This window comes from Squalius cephalus (assembly GCF_949319135.1).
Source record: "Squalius cephalus genome assembly, chromosome: 10".
NCBI lineage: Eukaryota > Metazoa > Chordata > Actinopteri > Cypriniformes > Leuciscidae > Squalius > Squalius cephalus.
In genome coordinates this window covers 28670537-28688308 of record NC_137131.1, presented here as the reverse complement: position 1 = coordinate 28688308, position 17772 = coordinate 28670537, and the positions used below count along the sequence as shown (strand labels likewise).

At 37.8% G+C, this 17772-nt stretch overlaps 1 protein-coding gene across 1 annotated transcript in view; it reads right to left on the bottom strand.

Annotated features, from left to right (window-relative positions):
• Positions 1–4745: 4745 nt before the first annotated feature.
• The window catches only part of ube2o (ubiquitin-conjugating enzyme E2O), a 115171-nt gene continuing 102144 nt past the window's right edge, over positions 4746–17772 (bottom strand). The window contains exons 16-20 of the mRNA XM_079883251.1: positions 12541–13011; positions 11310–11446; positions 10949–11152; positions 8804–8861; positions 4746–8200 (exon numbers count right to left, since the gene is read on the bottom strand). Coding sequence (XP_079739377.1) covers positions 7446–8200; positions 8804–8861; positions 10949–11152; positions 11310–11446; positions 12541–13011 — 1625 coding nt within the window. The 3' untranslated portion in view covers positions 4746–7445. The remainder of the gene's footprint in view (positions 8201–8803; positions 8862–10948; positions 11153–11309; positions 11447–12540; positions 13012–17772) is intronic.

The following is a 17772-nucleotide window of genomic DNA, read 5'->3' as shown; positions in this document are numbered from 1 at the left end:
CTTAGTTTTTCCTAGAATGACAAAACTTGGTACGTATATTGATCTCCTCAAGCCGGACAACTTTCTAATTGACACTTATTAGCTCAGACCAACAGGAAGTCAGATATTCTGGTTTGAATGTGGATTTTCTCTAGAATTCTCTCTCTCTCTCTGTGTCTGTGTGTGTGTGTGTGTGTGTGGGGGGGGGGGGGTTGTCTATTCCATTTAATCTTTGTTTTTCAAGGTTTCAGGGGCTTTTGGGGCCCTTAACATGCTCAAAAACTCTTGAAACTTTTCACACAGGTCAGAACCCACGGTCATCAGGGCCGGGCTGAAGCTTGTACCCAGGCGTGGCAGGGGGGCTCAACAGCGCCCCCTTGAACACGGTCTGAAAACTTGGTCCATATATCAAACACGCTTGCATGAATTAATATGAAACTCGGTACACATATAGATCTCATTGGGCCGAACAACTTCCGCACTCTAAGTTATTAGCTCCGCCCAACAGGAAGTCGGCTATTATGGGTTGTTTGAAAAACGCATGCTGTGGAATTTGATGTACTCATCCTAGAGAATTCATCCAATCGCCTCCAATCTCGGTCAGCATAAAGTCAAGACATTGAAGATGCTAAATTGCAGACGGATTTTTGATATCTCGAACGGTTTGGCCGTGGCGAGGACACGAATTTATGCCGAGAAAAGAGAAACACAAAGTGTTATAACTTCTGCATACATTAACTGATCTTGATGAAACTTCAGCAGTGTGTTCGTGGTAAGAGGCCGATCAGATGGATGTAACTATTGTGAGTCAAAGTTATAGCGCCACCAACTGGCAGCAGGAAGTGTGTCACTTCCAAAATGCTTTTGACAAAAGTGGGGGGGTTAGTTTTACCTACAGTTTAAAAAATCAATACGTATATTGGTCTCATCGAGCCGGACAACTTTCTAATTTACAGTCATTAGCTCCGAGCAACAGGAAGTCAGACATTTTGGTTTGAATGTGGATTTCTTTACAAAATCAGTCTCTGATTTTTTACCCACTCCTCTTAAGTGGTTTATTTTATTGCCACCAAACTTTTTCAACATGATGAAAATACATTAAAGATGCTAAATTGTGAACAGATATGTTTTTTGTTACATTTATATATATATACACATATACATATATATATATATATATATAAATATAGCTGCGAGCAGCGATGAAGGGGCCAAAGCTGGCGGCACCGCCACCCCGGTGCCTTTAGGTAACTAAATGCACCGGGGTTGCGGTGCCACCGGCTTGGGCCCGTAATCGCTGCTCGCAGCTATATTTATTATTTTTCTTACGACTATTCAGGCACTTTTGGGGCCCTTAACGTGCTCGAAAACTCTTGAAACTTTGCACACAGGTCAGAACCCACGGCCACGAGGGCCGGGCTGAAGCTGGTACCCGGGCGTGGCAGGGGGGCTCAACAGCGCCCCCTTGAAGGGGGTCTGAAAACTTGGTCCATAGATCAAACATGCTTGCATGAATTAATATGAAACTCGGTACACATATAGATCTCATCGGGCCGAACAACTTTCCCTCGGTCAAGTTTTACGCCAGCCCAACAGGAAGTCGGCTATTATGAGTTGTTTGGAAAACGCTTGCTGTGGAATGTGAACTACTCCTCCTAAAATTTTGAAGTTATACCACTTCGTGTTTCTCTTTTCTCGCCATAAATTTGTTTCCTCGCCACGGCCAAACCGTTCAAGGTATCAAAAATCCTCATTGTCTTGACTTCATGCACACCGAGTTTGGTGGGGATTGAATTAATTATGTAGGAGGAGTACATTAAATTCCACAGCATGCGTTTTTCAAACAACCCATAATAGCCGACTTCCTGTTGGGCTGGCGTATAACTTAAGAGTGCGAAAGTTGTTCGGCCCGATGAGATCTATATGTGTGCTGAGTTTCATATTAATTTATACAAGCTAGTTTGATCTATGCACCAAGTTTTCGGACCCCATTCAAGGGGGCGCTGTTGAGCCCCCCTGCCACGCTCGTGTACCAGCTTCAGCCCGGCCCTGTTGGCCGCAGGTTCTGACCTATGTGTAAAGTTTCAAGAGTTTTCGAGCACGTTAAGGGCCCCAAAAGCCCCTGAAACCTTGAAAAACAATTATAAAAGCAAACTTCTCCTAACAGACAAATCCCCCACACCCCACACACACACAGAGACGCAGAGGCAGAGAGAGAGAGAGAGAGAGAGAGAGAATTCTCCAAAAAATCACATTCAAACCAAAATATCTGACTTCCTGTTGGTTAGGGGTAATGACTGTAAATTAGAAAGTTGTCTGGCTCGAGGAGAACAATATACATACCGATTTTTGTGACTTTACGTAAAACTAAGCCCCCATTTTTGACTAAAGGTGGTGCTACTGAGCCCCTCACCATGCCCGTTTCTGAAACTTTGCACGTCTACTAGGTAATAAATGTAATGTGTCTGTCGAGTTTCATGCAATTTCAAGCATGCTAAGAGTCTCAAAAGCATCAAAAAAGAATATTAATGTTTGATGCGTTGCCATGGCAACAGTATTAAAGATATCAAAAATCCTTTCACAGGTCTACATCTGCCGTGTGTCACTAATGCTCCTCTTGAGGGGAAGGGGAGTGAGGTTTACCTGCACAGCTCTTCCTACATACTATAGCTGATCTCTATTATATTTTCATCCATAGTTTATCTAGATGCCTAAAATAGCTTTTAAAAATAGGTGTGAATCTTTTTAGACACATTCCTTAATCAATTGAGTTAAAAATTAAAATTGTTTCAAAATATTTTGCCATTGTCTGTTTATACTGAGTGCACCATCCACTATTTACGCTTACTGTAAATAGCATCTACCTTTTTTACACTTAGTCTAAATTGCCACAATGAATTTCCACAGCTCATATATTGCTTATGTGGAGCTATTAGCTATAGGGCAGCAGAGACCTTCCAGGGCACATCTGGGAAATTTCTTTATCCAAATTTCTTGCTTGCAGGCCTCTTAGATCAATGTCAGTGAGTCATTACTCCGCTAAGCAAACCCAAAATCCTCCAAAGATGCAACAATCTGCTCTCCATGTTCTGTCCCTCCACTGTTTTGCTGTCTGAGATCAATTTTGGGGGGAAAGTTCTCTTGCCATAGGGAAGTCTAAGTGATCACGGACTGGTGAGACTTGAATAATGTCACGTGACTTTTTCTCTTATTGCTGATTAATTGCCTTTCTGATAAATTTTGGATTTAGAATATTCATGGCTTTTACCAAAGATGTCACTGAAATCCTATTAAACAATCTGACAAGCAACAATAGTTATAGAACCATAAAAATCATACACTGCATCTGACTTCTTATGAATTGTTCCTGTGTTGTTTGGCTGGGTTGCAAGTGAGCTGAAATTTGCAACATCCAGCACCTTAAACTGAAGTTTCAACAAATTTAGCACATCAGTGGGATAAACAGACAGACAGATCGTTAGTGGTCCTACAGGTGTGATGGAGGGAGTCAAGAGAAGATTTTGTCATAGGTTTGTGGTGACTGGTTTAAAGGGTTATGGTGTGCCTTGACTGAAGTAGCTTGTGGCTGTTTTTCAGGTTACAAGCTGTGTCCAGTGAAGAGCTGTTGGTCAGTTGTGGCTTCATGGCCTGGTGTCACGACTGGACCTCACATCTGTACGCATGGCATACGTCAACGTATGTTCTCCTTCCTGTCTCTGTCCTGGGGCTTTGTGGCTGATGTAGACAAAAGTGAGAAGTATCGCCACGTGGGAGCTGCCCGATTTACGGTGGGAACCCTGGTTCGTCTGGCTTCACTAAGGGTATATAGGGGAAAACTAGCTTACTTACCCATAGAAAACGCCATGTTTCAATCCAGTCCTGCAGAGTCAATTGTATCATTTAGCCACACCTTGCCCCAGTCTAACTCTGATACCTGCTGTTCTTCAAATGACTATTCTGTAATGCTGCAGTGCTATAACTATAGCAAATTTCATAAGCAGGCTGCTGGCCTGAATTTTTGTATTACTTGTGTGCATGTACTGTATTGGTCAATTATCAATTATTGATCAATTTTGAAATATGAACTTTCCTTTCTGTGCTGTGTATGTTTTTAAAAAACTTGTTAATTTCTTTGCAAAAATGTATTTGCTAATCTATTATATTGTTTAGCGTTGCTGAGTAATGATTGTGACTTCTTTAGATTGCTTAGTTTTGCACTATAAATTAAAAATCGAATGTATTACGATATAAATGCTTCAAAATCTTTGATGTGCCTTAACATCGTGAAATCATCATCTTGTACTAAGTGAATGTTACAACAATCAGATATATTTTAGTATAATTTAGTAAGTCAAGATTTGAATATATTAATATTAGTATGTTAGGGACAGGGAATAAAGTTGTCCGATAGGAAAGCGGAAGTAACATTGGTTACCTATTAAATAATCAATGTATCCTAATGTATCCATGCTACAAAGTTCAAAATTGATGTCAGAGCAGATGTAATGCTCAACTCCATGTTTTTGGAATAAGTGGCTGACTCATTTTCTACTGTTTAAAGTCGTATTATTTTGTCTGAGTAATCTATATTTTCACTCTAAATTTTTCTATTGGAAAGTCAAATCAGAGAGAGCATTTCTCTTTATTTTTTGAATAAAAGTTTGTTTAAATGCATGTTGTTTGTTCTTCCAATGCATGATGAATTCCTAATAAAAAGAAACGAATACTTAAGTACAAAACAGGATAATTCACAATATTTTCCCATGGTTCTGCTAGCAAAGTTTAATGCTTCACTTTTTACATTTAGTGCAACCAAAATAAAATAAAAATTACAAATGAAGCAAAAAATAAATAAAAGAATAATACAACACACACTCTGCGACACACCCCAAGCATTCACATGTCCACTTTTCTGTTAAATATATAATCTATATATTATATGCATTTCTATAGTCATGACTTCTGTACAGAGAATTCAGGCTACAAATGTTTATTAGTTTACCAATACAGGCCACTGTGGAAATGTTTACATTGTACAGTCAAGTCTCATTTAGCCGTTAAGGCTTAAAGCAACATGTTACATGCTTTGGCTGTTATCTCTCCTCATAATGGTTTGATTAAATTCATAGTATATTACACACACACAAAATAATTCCTAGTTTAAAGTGGATGTCTGATTCTCGCTTGAAACTTAGCTTCACATGTAGGAAATGTTCTAAAAACAAATCATGTGGGGCTGAACTGGTGAAAAAGAGTTAGAGGAAGAGAGACTTGCAATTTAATCAGTTAACGGAGCAAATGTGCATATGAAACAATTTGATAAAGCATTTTTTCTCTCCAAATACCAAACTGTAATAAGCTACAAATTCAAGAGAAAAAGTAGAAATTAAATCATTTGATCTAAAACATCTCAAAAATATTACTGGCAGCGACTTATGCATGGAAACATGTATGAGAATTTCTTAAGATGGCACAAAGCCATCAGCCAGAAATTTCTTTTTGTCTTTCAAAAGACTTGAATGTTAACGTGCAGAAAACATCAGCAGTATATTACATCTACACATCTGCCAATCAGCCCAATAGCCAAACTACAGCAAGAAAGTATGCTGGCTAGAAAAAAAGACAGGAAAAAATACAGCCAGCTGCTCATAACTCCAGAAGAAACATGATATGCCTTCCAGTAGTAACAAGTGTAATTATATGCATTCACTTTTGTGCAAAACTAAGAAAATTATGAGGATCTGTTACATGTAAAACTTGTGTCTGTGGGCTGTGCTTAATTACAGCTGGCCTGATGTTGATGTAAACAAAAGAATGAGGTCGGAACTGTTAGTTCTGAAACTAGTCTGCTGCCTCCTAGTGGTCTGGAGAACCACAGCACCAGGATTAACATGAAGCTTTTTCTAAATCACAGCATCTAAATCATGTCACAAAGATACATATGATATCAGGAAAAAGTTGATTAAATAGTGTATCAAACAAAACAAAAATGTATATAAGCAAATACACAAATAAACCATTTCAGTTGTTGAAAGAATATGACTTCTTAGATTGTGCTTGTGAAAATAATAATTAGTAACATTTATGCCTCTCCACCATAACTAGTATCATGACTTGGCCCCTGACAATGCAGTAAAAAAGGGAACCCTAGGTTCAAGCTTGAAATCAGTTTTAAGGCAACAATGTTGGACAAAGGAAAGAGTTAGGAATGGGAACGGTGGAACTCGTCAGTGTTCAAACCAGAGACCTTCATGCAAGCAAAGCTCAATGAAAAAAAAAAAACAATCTGTCTGCCAAACCTCTTCAAATGATTAGTTGACTCTGGGTTCCTTCTCACATGTATAGAAGACTAACCTACCAAAGGTCCCATTGTCTATTCACAAATGTGTAAACTGGATTTATGATATATATCTTTCTGGTGAAATTGTAAGAAAAGTTGTAAATAATATTACTGTACAGAGAATACTAACTAGTAAAGTTGAAAATATTTCTGTTGTACCATGGAGTTTAAGGGAGAGGGAAAGGGGATGTTAGATTCCAATTTTAAGAGTCAAGAGACACTTAGTGTGTCTGGTTGCTTTTTGATTTTTAAATGTAAACTTGACACTCAACTTTCATATGATTTCAGTGCAAAACACTAGCAGGAATGATCAGGCTCTGTACAGTATAGATGACTGGGCAGTTGTACAACTGTGTCTTTTTTGGATCAAAAAGCAAGTCACCAACACCTTTAAAAGAATGATGATATTGATCAAGACTGAAAAGCAATGCAACATAAAGCAGCACTACATTTGGAAATATGGACCAAAGAGGAAGTCACGCTTGGAAGTATAGTTATTTGATGAACCAAGGACTAAAAAAAAAAATAAATAAAAAAAATAAATGGGGGGCACATCTGATCTGAAACTTCATCCTTACTCCTTTTTTCTGCAAGCGAACTTCCTTCCACTTGTGCAAATCAATATGTGGTGACAGTCTGGTGGTAATCCCATCAAAAAAATAATAAAAAAAAAAAATAACAGAAGCAAAGGACGACACCTAAGACCAATAGGAGTATCCCTCTGGCACGGTTTATAACCACAAATCTTGAAAAATAAGTCAAAACACAACAAAAGATTCAGTCATGCCTTCAGTATCTCTTAACGTCTCATATCTGTCCATACTTCCCTGAGAGAGCGGTGTGACGGCAGAGTTGTTGTCAGGGAAACAAGATATAAGCATATGATATTTCAACATTGTTTAATACAAACAAATAATATGTGCTGCCACCCCATGACCAATGAGAGGCAACAACAAACAAAGCAACTAAAGATGTGCTACAAAGCAATTAACAAAGGCTGCTGGGAACATTTACAGCCTGATGAGGAGATCCAAGTTCCTTGCCAAGGGTTAAAGGGGAAAAACACAGCTCTTGGGTTGAGTAAACCGGGAGAAAAGAAAAAAGGGAAAATTATGCTGGAGGGCAATTATTTGTTTTCTGGGTATTCAGGAACGCCAGCAGCTGTAAGAGTAGCTCGATACTGCTGCAAAACTACACGCATGCTCTTTACAAAGCCTTTGGAAAGAGGGAAGAGTGGGAATCCAATATCTGGATAGCCACTGCGCTCTGGTAGGAAGCTCCGATAGCTCTTTCTCCGTTTTTTTGGTCTCACAGCCGGCTGAGACTCCTGACATGGTTTTACACTTTGAGATGTCACAAAACCAGATGCCCCTTCAAAACCTTCTGGTATTTCTGATCCTGCACCACCCACCACTGAGCTATCATAATCAGAGTTCTGGCTCAGGTCCCGTTGCCTGGCTGATCCAGGAGGTAAACTGGGCCCCACTGTGGAAGGACTGAGACCCGAGTCCTCAAGCTCCTCTTCACTTCGCACATCCTGTTTGCTTGGACTACTGTGGGCCAGAGCTGAGGGGATCTCCTCCAATGGTTCTGCATGGAGGCTGCCAACCCCACATCGTGAAGCACGGTCGGTCACTGCCCCATCCAAATCTAGCCAGGACTCCAGTCGATGGACCAGCCGCCAGCCATTGCAGGCAAAGTGCTCACAGATCTCCTGCTGAAAGACCTCCACAGGCTGCTGGAGAAGTAGAGTCATTGACTGCACCATCTTAATGAGTGCCATTTCATTGTAGCAGCGACTGTTCTCGTAACCCTCTTGAAGTCCTCTGTCACTGTCAAAGCCAGCCTCATTATAGTATGGCTCATTGACAAGGATCAGACCTAAAGTGGTGGAGACAAAATAAACTTAAAAATGTTAGAATGTTATTGTTATTAATAGCAAATGTTATTAATGTTATTAATAGCAAAAAAACAGGAGTGCCTCTAATGAAATCATACAATTAAAATTACATTTAATAATTTAAGTTTCAAATAAACACATTTCCAAAGCCTGACCCTCCAAAAGTGATACGTAAAGGAATAGTTCACCCAAATACAAAAATTCTGTTATCATTTACTCTTTGACTTTCATCAAAATATATTCTTTAATATTTCACAGATGACAGAATGTTGGAAACCAAACAGTTTTGGTCCCCATTGTATGGACCAAAAAAAAAAAAAACACAGAGACATTTCTCAAAATATCTTCTATTATGTTACACAGAAGAAAAACAGTTTTGGGATGACATGAGGGTGAATAAATGATGACAGTTGAAATATCCTTTTAATGTAGATGATATTAAATGAATAGTAGGGCTACTACTGCACTAATCACAAGATCCCTTATGGTTTTCAACCTAAATATGGGTTTAAACCTAAATAAAGGTTGAAAAATTACCACAAAAATATACTCTCTGTTTTATACTATATAAATTTTTAATTAACCTTGTATAGAGATAAGCACTTGCAGTAGACTGGATTTGCTGGTCCATCTTTCAGTACCCTGTGAAAGGAAACATAACAAAAATCACATGTCAGCATTGACCAATAATCATACAATGCAATTAAGGGCATCAAGGATTTGGTGATAAAGGCAAATTGTGCTTTTCATGAATCATCTTAACAGAGTGGTCAATAAAATAATCAAAATGTATCTGTTGCAGTAAAAGAGTTTGATATTTAAAAAAAAAAAAAATGGATGACTAGCAATTTCCTACTACTTAATTCTAAAAAAACAGAGATTCTAATTATTGGACAAAAAAACTTCCTCACGTAATAACCTAGAATACTATCTAACACTTGATGGCTGCTCTGTCAAGTCCTCGTCGTCGGTTAGGAACCTGGGTGTGCTCTTTGATACCAATCTTTCATTTGAAAGTCATGCATCAAAAATGCAGAACAATTAGTTCATGACATCAAGGCTAGATTATTGTAATGCTATTATGGGTGGTTGCCCTGCACACTTAATAAACAAACTACAGCTGGTCCAAAATGCAGCAGCTAGAGTTCTTACCAGAACCAGGAAGTATGACCATATTAGCCCGGTTCTGTCAACACTGCATTGGCTCCCTATTAAACAAAGTATAAATTTAAAAATATTGCTGATTACTTACAAAGTACTAAATGGTTTAGCTCCCCAGTACTTGAGCGAGCTCTTAACGCATTATAGTCTGTCACGTCTATTGCGATCTCAAAATTCTGGCCAGTTGATAATACTTAGAATATCAAAATCGACTGCTGGCGGTAGATTCTTTTCCTATTTAGCACCAAAACTTTGGAACAATCTTCCTAACATTGTCCGGGAAGCAGACCCACTCTGTCAGTTCAAATCTAGACTAAAAACACATCTCTTCTGACCTAGCATACACATAGCGCATTATAGACTTCTATAATTCAATGTTAGGCTGCATAGATTAGGTCAGCCAGAACCGGGAACACTTCCCATAAATCCTGATGTACTTGTTACATCATAAGAAGGATGGCGTCTACGCTAATATTAGTCTCTCTGTTTATCCGAGGTTTACCGCAGTCCACCGGATCCAGACCATATCCAGATCTGATAAAGGACCTGCGCCTGGACACCATGACAACGCAGTCCTGAAGTGTCAACCAGTCCCTCCCTTGTTAAGTCCCTCCTTCCCTTTACCTCAGTACAGATCAAATGTTATCGGGATAATTCCGAATCGCATGGCTACGTAGACGCGACAAAAAAATTCTGTATTATAAAAGGCCAGACAAGTCGTTTATTGAGGGTTGATTTGTAAAGAAGGACTAAACGCCTGCGCTGAACACGTAATGCGCATGTGCACGTAATGCGCATCTGTGTTTTTGCGGGTTTGCGTTTTTGAGGTTTGCGCAGAGATAACGGATAATCATTTGCACGATTATTTCAAAACGAACCTATTTCAGGGAGTGCGTTCTTGAGACACCAGGCACTGTTGTTGTGCGGCCGGAGCGTGTTAGGGTTTTCCTGTTAGAACAGGGTTGTGTTAGCAGCCTCTAAATTAATAACTAATGATCTTCGCTACGGAAGTAGCGATTGATTTAATCAATCAAAACTAACTTATATCCTAAAGTTATAAAAAAATAACTTTATCCTAGAGCTGTTGTAAAGCCTAGACAAAGTAATTTCCTATTATCACTGTAAAGCTGCTTTGAAACAATCCATATTGTTAAAAGCGCTATATAAATGAAGGTGACTTGACTTGATACTATGCATGTACATGGACTTTCAGAACTCAATTTCTTTCTTTTTTTAAACAAGAATACAAACAACACTATTACTAATTTTACCAAATTTCCTAAAGTTTCTACTAATGCTTCATAAAAATGTTAGCCACTCATAACATGTTATTCATAGTCTTGCAGATACAATAGCAAAAAAATGGGCCATTTCATTCCGAAGGCCAGAGAGACATTATAAAATGGTCAAAAGTAACTAATTTGGGATACGACCCCCTGAAAGGACAAAAATGTAATACATGCAACATAGGAACAAAGAAGAATGACCAAAGGGAGTGCAAAGAGTTTGCTAGTTGAAAATCAGAAACATACCAGTCAGAAATTAGAACAGAAAGTAGGTCAGCTCACCTTTCCAATCCAGGTGCCGAGAAGACTGACACAAACCTTCCCATTGTCATAGAGGTTGGGATTAAGTCGGCCACTGCACTGAGACAGGTAACGGAAGAGAGGAGGAACAGCAGGATAGATATTAGGAAGCTGAATATCAAAGAGGAAGAGTCCATCCTCGTAGGGAGTGCGGTTAGGGCCCTTAATGAAAGCTGAGAAAAGGTCCTGAAGAAAACAACAGGAAAGGTTAATCGAAGAAAAGAGGAACTTTTGATGGAATTTTCACAATTGTTTTCCATACTTTGTAAAATAAACTAAATGCAACAATCAAAATAAATACTAGGAAGAGTTCATAAATATGTAGTAAGCAAGGCAAATTTACCATTCTGTCCTCAAAAGTCTTCACCATGATGCCATCGGGCAGAGAGGTGGCCAGCAGGGCCATTTCTTTCCTTACAGTGCTAAAGAACTTCTTTGCCTCTGCTGGCTGGAATTCCATTTTTTTAAAAGAGTGGGTGTCTATGGCAAGAAAAAGGGGGCATTTTTAGATGGCTTCTAGAATGAAACTATCATACAAAGTGCTGTATGAAATTGATGTGATGATTTTTGTTCAAGAAGATATAAATAATTGCCTATTGTTCATATAAGGCGGCACTTTCATGAAAATATACAGTAGCAAGTCAATAATTCTTAGGGCTGCCCTCGACTAAAAATATTTCTAGTCGACTAGTCGTTCATTTAAGCGATTAGTCAACTAATTGCACGTGTATATTAATAAGTCATATAAATAAATCATGATAATGAGCCTTTAATTGCCTATATATAATACATAGCCTAATCAGCGCTCAAGCGTGTGCATAAAGCTTGCCACAGCGCACCGGCAAAAGTAATGATTATGAATGTGTCGTGAAAAAACAGTTTTTGAAGTTTTCTAAAAATATATTTCTCATGTCTGTGAGGCAAGTATACACTGAGTTTTGGTTTATTTTTTTGATGCGCTCAAGTTCACAGAGACCGAGATGACAGAAAGCGCATCCTATTTGTTTTCTTTATTTTACAAAGGCACAACTTTTTCTTGTTATTGCAAGTTTACACAAATGAAAGTAGAATGATGTTATCTCTCTTATCTGTATGACCAAAAATGACAGAGTATTTTAAGTTGTTTCCGCTGTTGTCACGGAAAAATGCAAATGATCGCACCGGCACCTCCATGTCAGATAGTAAAGCGTGCTATACTCTAGATTCAACACTCTGCACAAACACTTGGATATGCGCCTAATAATAGCACACATGTATCTAGGTTGACGTTGGAGCGAGCAGCCAAGTTACTGACATGTTTCAAATGATAAGCCATATTTGAGGTCATATTTGCCCGACATACTATAATTACAAGGACCCGCCGTTAACGATCTGTCCCTCATGGACTGTGTGACTTTGTCACTTCCTGTGGAGTATTTTTTTTTTTCAGTGACTAACCGACTAATAAAATGTTTGGTCGACTAAGGCTTTTCTAGTTGACTAATGATTAGTCGAATATTAGGGGGCAGCCCTAATAATTCTAATGTCATTAAAAATTATAAAAACATAAAAAAAGTTTGGAGTACAGTAAGTACCTGGTGCCCATTCCAAAACAGAAAACACTTCCCCTTTAGCACTGGTGAAGGTGACACCTGGTTTGCCTCCACTCTGCTGACACAAAACTGGTGTGTCACTAGGCCACTCAGAACGCAGAGGCGTCTGTGGTTCAGCTAGCACTGGTGCCATCACCCTCTCCTCCTCTATAGCAGCCTCCATTTTATCTTCTTCTACAATGGCCACATTGTCTAGAGTCTTTTTCAGGTTTTCCTGAAGTTTCTTAATATCATCCAGAAAGCGTTTTTCTTTTGTGGGTTTGGCATCAGCAGGGGTTGTGGCAGCAGTTGCGGCTGATGGTTCGGCAGTGGGTGAAGTGGGTGATCCGGTCCAGAGCTGCTCAACAGTCATGTTCTTTAAACTTTCTAAAATCTTTAGGGCTTCTTTAAGCTCACGAAATCCCCGTGGTGGAGTCTCTTTACTGGGCTTCTCTTCAGGCACAGCAACTCCACCTATGCAAGGAAAAATAATTAGCCTTTAGGTGAAAACACCAATTGCAACATCAAAGACAGACAACACTGATGTCCAGGGCCATTAACTAGTGGGAAAAAGTGGGTTTGGACAACAATGTTCCCCCACCAAATAAACTGTATAAGGGGCCCAGAAAACCTAGTGATGCCACTGATGTATTTTTTTTAATTATTATTATAATATATTTTTTTAGTATTAGTATTTGAGTTTATTGCCATATCAGCATATTACATGGCAGATACATATTAAACATTTAACAACATAATATAATAAATATAAACATTTTATAAAATTCAACTTAGACAAAAAAAAAAAAAAAAAAAATTATATATATATATATATATATATATATATATATATATATATATATATATATATATAAATAAATAAATAATAATAATTTGTACAATTATGTAAAATATTCTTTAAATGTACTTGTGCCAAAAAAAATTAAAATAAATAAATAATAAATAAATAAATAAATAAATAAAAACTTCTGGATCCATAAATAATAATGTTGCCCTAATAAAAAGCGCTGTCTCGTAACATTAAAGATTGGGCAGTCCAAAAGTATATTTCACAGACAAGTTGGTACTACAGTATTGATATTTTGGTGCTTCTTCACCCTTGAGTCAGTCTAATATAACCTATCCAATACCTTGTAAATACAACTTAGTCGTGTTTTGATTTAAAAGAGTAGACAACTTTTACCAACCACAGAATTTATTTTAAATAATGTGTTATTTTGATATTCTACCTATTCTGCTTGCCGAATTGATTCTGCTTGATTCTTTCTGCAAAAACTAATGCAACCATGTCTGCTTGCTCATTTCCAATAATGCTACTATGTCCTGGAATCCAGCAGAAAACAATGTTGTACTTGAGTCTCCGTAACTGATTTGCTTTGATTAATATATCAATGATATATTGTATACTTTGTCTTCAAAGACTCAAGAACTTGTAAACAGGATTTTTGATCAATAAACACTATAAAGTGCCATTCTCCTGCATTTTCAATATGTTCCAACTTCCAAGGCAAGTAATAGGGCACGAGCTTCTGCTGTAAAAATGTAACTTTGGTCTTGGATATGAATGCCATACTTTTGGTGGCCAATTACTGCTGCTGCAGACATGTGATTGTCAATCTTTGACCCATCAGTATAGATAGGATTATGATGTGGAGACATGCTGATGATAAATAAGTGGATGAGTTTCAGCCTTCTTATAACAGGACAATTCCAAATTGATGCATAACTTTTTCGAACTGGACAAAAGTGAATCTGGCTTAGATTGTCAAGATTTATATCCAAGTTTTCTATAAGAGGTCTTATTCGTATTCCAAAGGGTCTGATATAACTGGGTCTGGCATCATACAGATGTAAACATTGTGGGTAGAAAATTGACTTGTACACAGATTATGCTGATTTTTCTTTATCTTGATTGCATATTGAAGGGATAATTTCAAGCGTCTAAATTGAAGAGATGGTTCATTTGCTTCTGTGTATAGACTTTAAACTGGAGAGGTCCTGAAAGCTCCTAAGGCAAGTCTCAATCCTTGATGGTAAACAGTACCTAGCATTTCCAAATATGATTTTCTAGCGGAGCTATACACTATGCTCCCATGATTCAGCCAGGAACAGACCAAAAGTCTATATAGCTGCAAAAGAACTGTGCAATCAGCACCCCATTTTGTTTTTTTCTAGTACCTTAATAATACTCAATGCTATTAGACATCTGTTCCTTAGATACTTTATGTGGGGAATAAAAGTCATTTTATTATCTCATACTAGTAAACATAAAAATGTAGCTTCTTTGACAACTTTGATGGGCTCTCAGTCAATAAATAATTGTGGATCATGATGCAAGGACCACAAAAGTGAATACAAATAGTTTTTGTCTTAGAGAATCTAAAACCATTGTCAACGCTATTGGTCAGTAATTGTTGGGGTCGGTGTGATCCTTGCCTGGTTTAGGAATTGGTATGATTAATGATTCTTGCCAGGATGGTGGAATAGTATCCATCTTTCAGATTTCATTAAAACATTTCAGCAGAACAGGTAAGATGTTTTGAGGTAAGTGTTTCAGGAATTGATAAAGAACTTTGTCCGGGCCAACTGCAGTGTTTTAGCAGCTACTTAAAGAATTAGAGTTCCTCTATCGAGAAAGGTTGGTTGTATAGTTCAATATTTTAAGTATGAAAATTCAGTTCACTCATTTCTTGCTTCATCCAAATTCTCTGTAATTTTGGATGATAATGTTTTTGCTATTTCATGTTTTTGAGTTAGTAGGGTATCTTGGTCATTAATGTTTTACTTGTAATCCGGTTTTCAGTTGGTTGTTTATTAAATGCTCTCACTGCTTTTTTCCGTGTCTCAATAAGGTTTTTACATTTATCATTGAACCATGGACTTTGTTTCTTGAATTGTTTTGTAGAAGTTTTTGGAATAATCTCATCAGCTACTGTAACCAATGTATTGGTAAACCATTTTATGGGATCCTCTTGGTCCTGAGGTTTCTCATTGAATCTCTCAAAGCAAAGGGCTTGGAAAGCATACCAGTTAGCTTTTTGTATCTTCCATTTTTGAGGTCTTTGCTGTATTTATGGTAGTCTTGAAGTTATAATTAAAGGGAAGTGGTCACTCCCACAAAGATCGTCCCACACTTGCCATGCAAAAAAATATCAACAATTAATAGTTCAGGTTCACAAATAGTTAAATCAATGGCAGAAAAGGTTGCATGACCTGGATGGAGATAAGTATGTGAACCATCATTTAATAATAATAAAAAAAAAAAAAATTTATCCTTTTTCCTTTTGTATCAAGTTGATTTCCTCCCCATAGAGGTTTGTGGCCATAAAAGTTACCCATGAGAATATAAGGTTGCGGTAACTGTCCTACAGGTCTGTTCAATCCTTGATATGTTACTGCAAAATCAGGAGGAATGTAAATAGAACACAAGGTAAAAGTTTTGTGCAATGTTAGACGAATTGCTATTGCCTGTAGGTTGGCATCAATTTCAATATGGCTGTGAATGACCTAATTTCTTATTAATATAGTTGCGCCTCCAGATGGGTGTTGAATATTTGGACCATACACATTAAAAAAGGAAAACTGTTTCAGAGACACACTGCAATTTAGGGTAAGATGGGTCTCCTGGAGGCAAAAGCCAGAGGGTTAAACACCGCAGCTAAACATTGTAATTCTGCAAAATTGTCTTAGAGACCACAGCAATTCCACTGTATTATATGCTTACAGGGCTCGCACAATTTTTAAATCGCTGGTAGCCCTTCGGGCAGGCACTCTTCAGATTTTGGTAGCCCGAAATTAATTTTATTAGCCCAAATAAAAAGAATATTTTTAATGTAGAAAATTGGTTAGGAGTCAAAACATGAATCAAAAACTTTTTCAAAACACAAATATCAACAATTGGATATAAAATAATCAAATTAGAATCATTCATGAAATTTTTATTTCTCTGATCTACATATGTGCATTTTAAAATGTTTTGAAGGCCAAAAAAATTGGATAACAATAGCTTTAAAACCATGTCAGCGGACAGTAGATTATTTGTCAATACCTGCTCTCACTTCTTATCCATCACTCTTTCTTTTTCTCTCATCTTGCCCTGTCTCTTCCCCTCCTAAAGCTGAACTTTTTTAATTTACTGAAGGCTACAAATTGTATTATATTAATTCTCAACATGTACACATGCATTATTAATTTTATGCCTAACATGATGAAAACGGCTTTGTTAATGTTTCTTGTCCCCTCACAGTGACCGTAAACTAATTATTACATTACATGAGTCACGTTACATAGGCCTGTTTTCAGTTCAAAATGGCGAAATTCGACAAAAGTATATTTGTTTCAAACGAAATCGTTTGCCTGATTATTTTTGTCATTCGTTTCACATTTATGACCTAAAAAACTGTCAAATGTGAAATGTTTAGTTTAGCTACTAACATCTTATCTCGCACTTACCCTGAAGCGTCAGTCGCTCTGCTCAGTCGCTCGCGCTCAGCAGCTTCTGTGAACATAAATCCCGCCTACTTTGTTTTGATTGGTCATCTCAAATATTCTGACATTGACGGACCAATGAGACTCAGATGAACACACACACACACACACACCCTGTCCTCTCTTTCTGACGTGCGCTCTGCTCGAAGCCGCTGCGGATTAAAGATGAAGAACGCGCTGAATCTGATTATAAAAAGACTGACGCGAACACTATTTCAGATAGCCCGTCGGGCAGGCCGGTTATGCACTTTGGTAGCCCGAGTGGAAAACACAATAGCCCCGGGACGTCGGGCAGGCGATTTTGCCAGCCCTGGCTTATCCAGCTTCAAGTGGGTAGAACAAGCCCCTTATTTCGAACATTTGGAGAAGGACTATGACTAAGAGAGTACATATCCTCTTTCATTTCAATTTCTTTTAGAGCAGGGGTGGGCAATTAATTTTGACAAGGGGCCACATGAGAAACCTGAATCGTGTCAGAGGGCCACACCAACAATAACACTTAATTCTGCTCAGCTTTCTTCCATTGTACAATTCCCTTAATTATATATTATGAATAGCTGGTACTGGTAATCAGTAGAATAAAACTAATTAGGCTGTTTATATTAGGCTAAGTGAAATTGTGGTGCGTAGGTCAAATAAAACAAAAACAATCACTGAATCAGTGCAATTTAATTTGAACTTGTTAATCTTCAAAAACAAAGAATAACAAAAGGTTTATAGAAATGT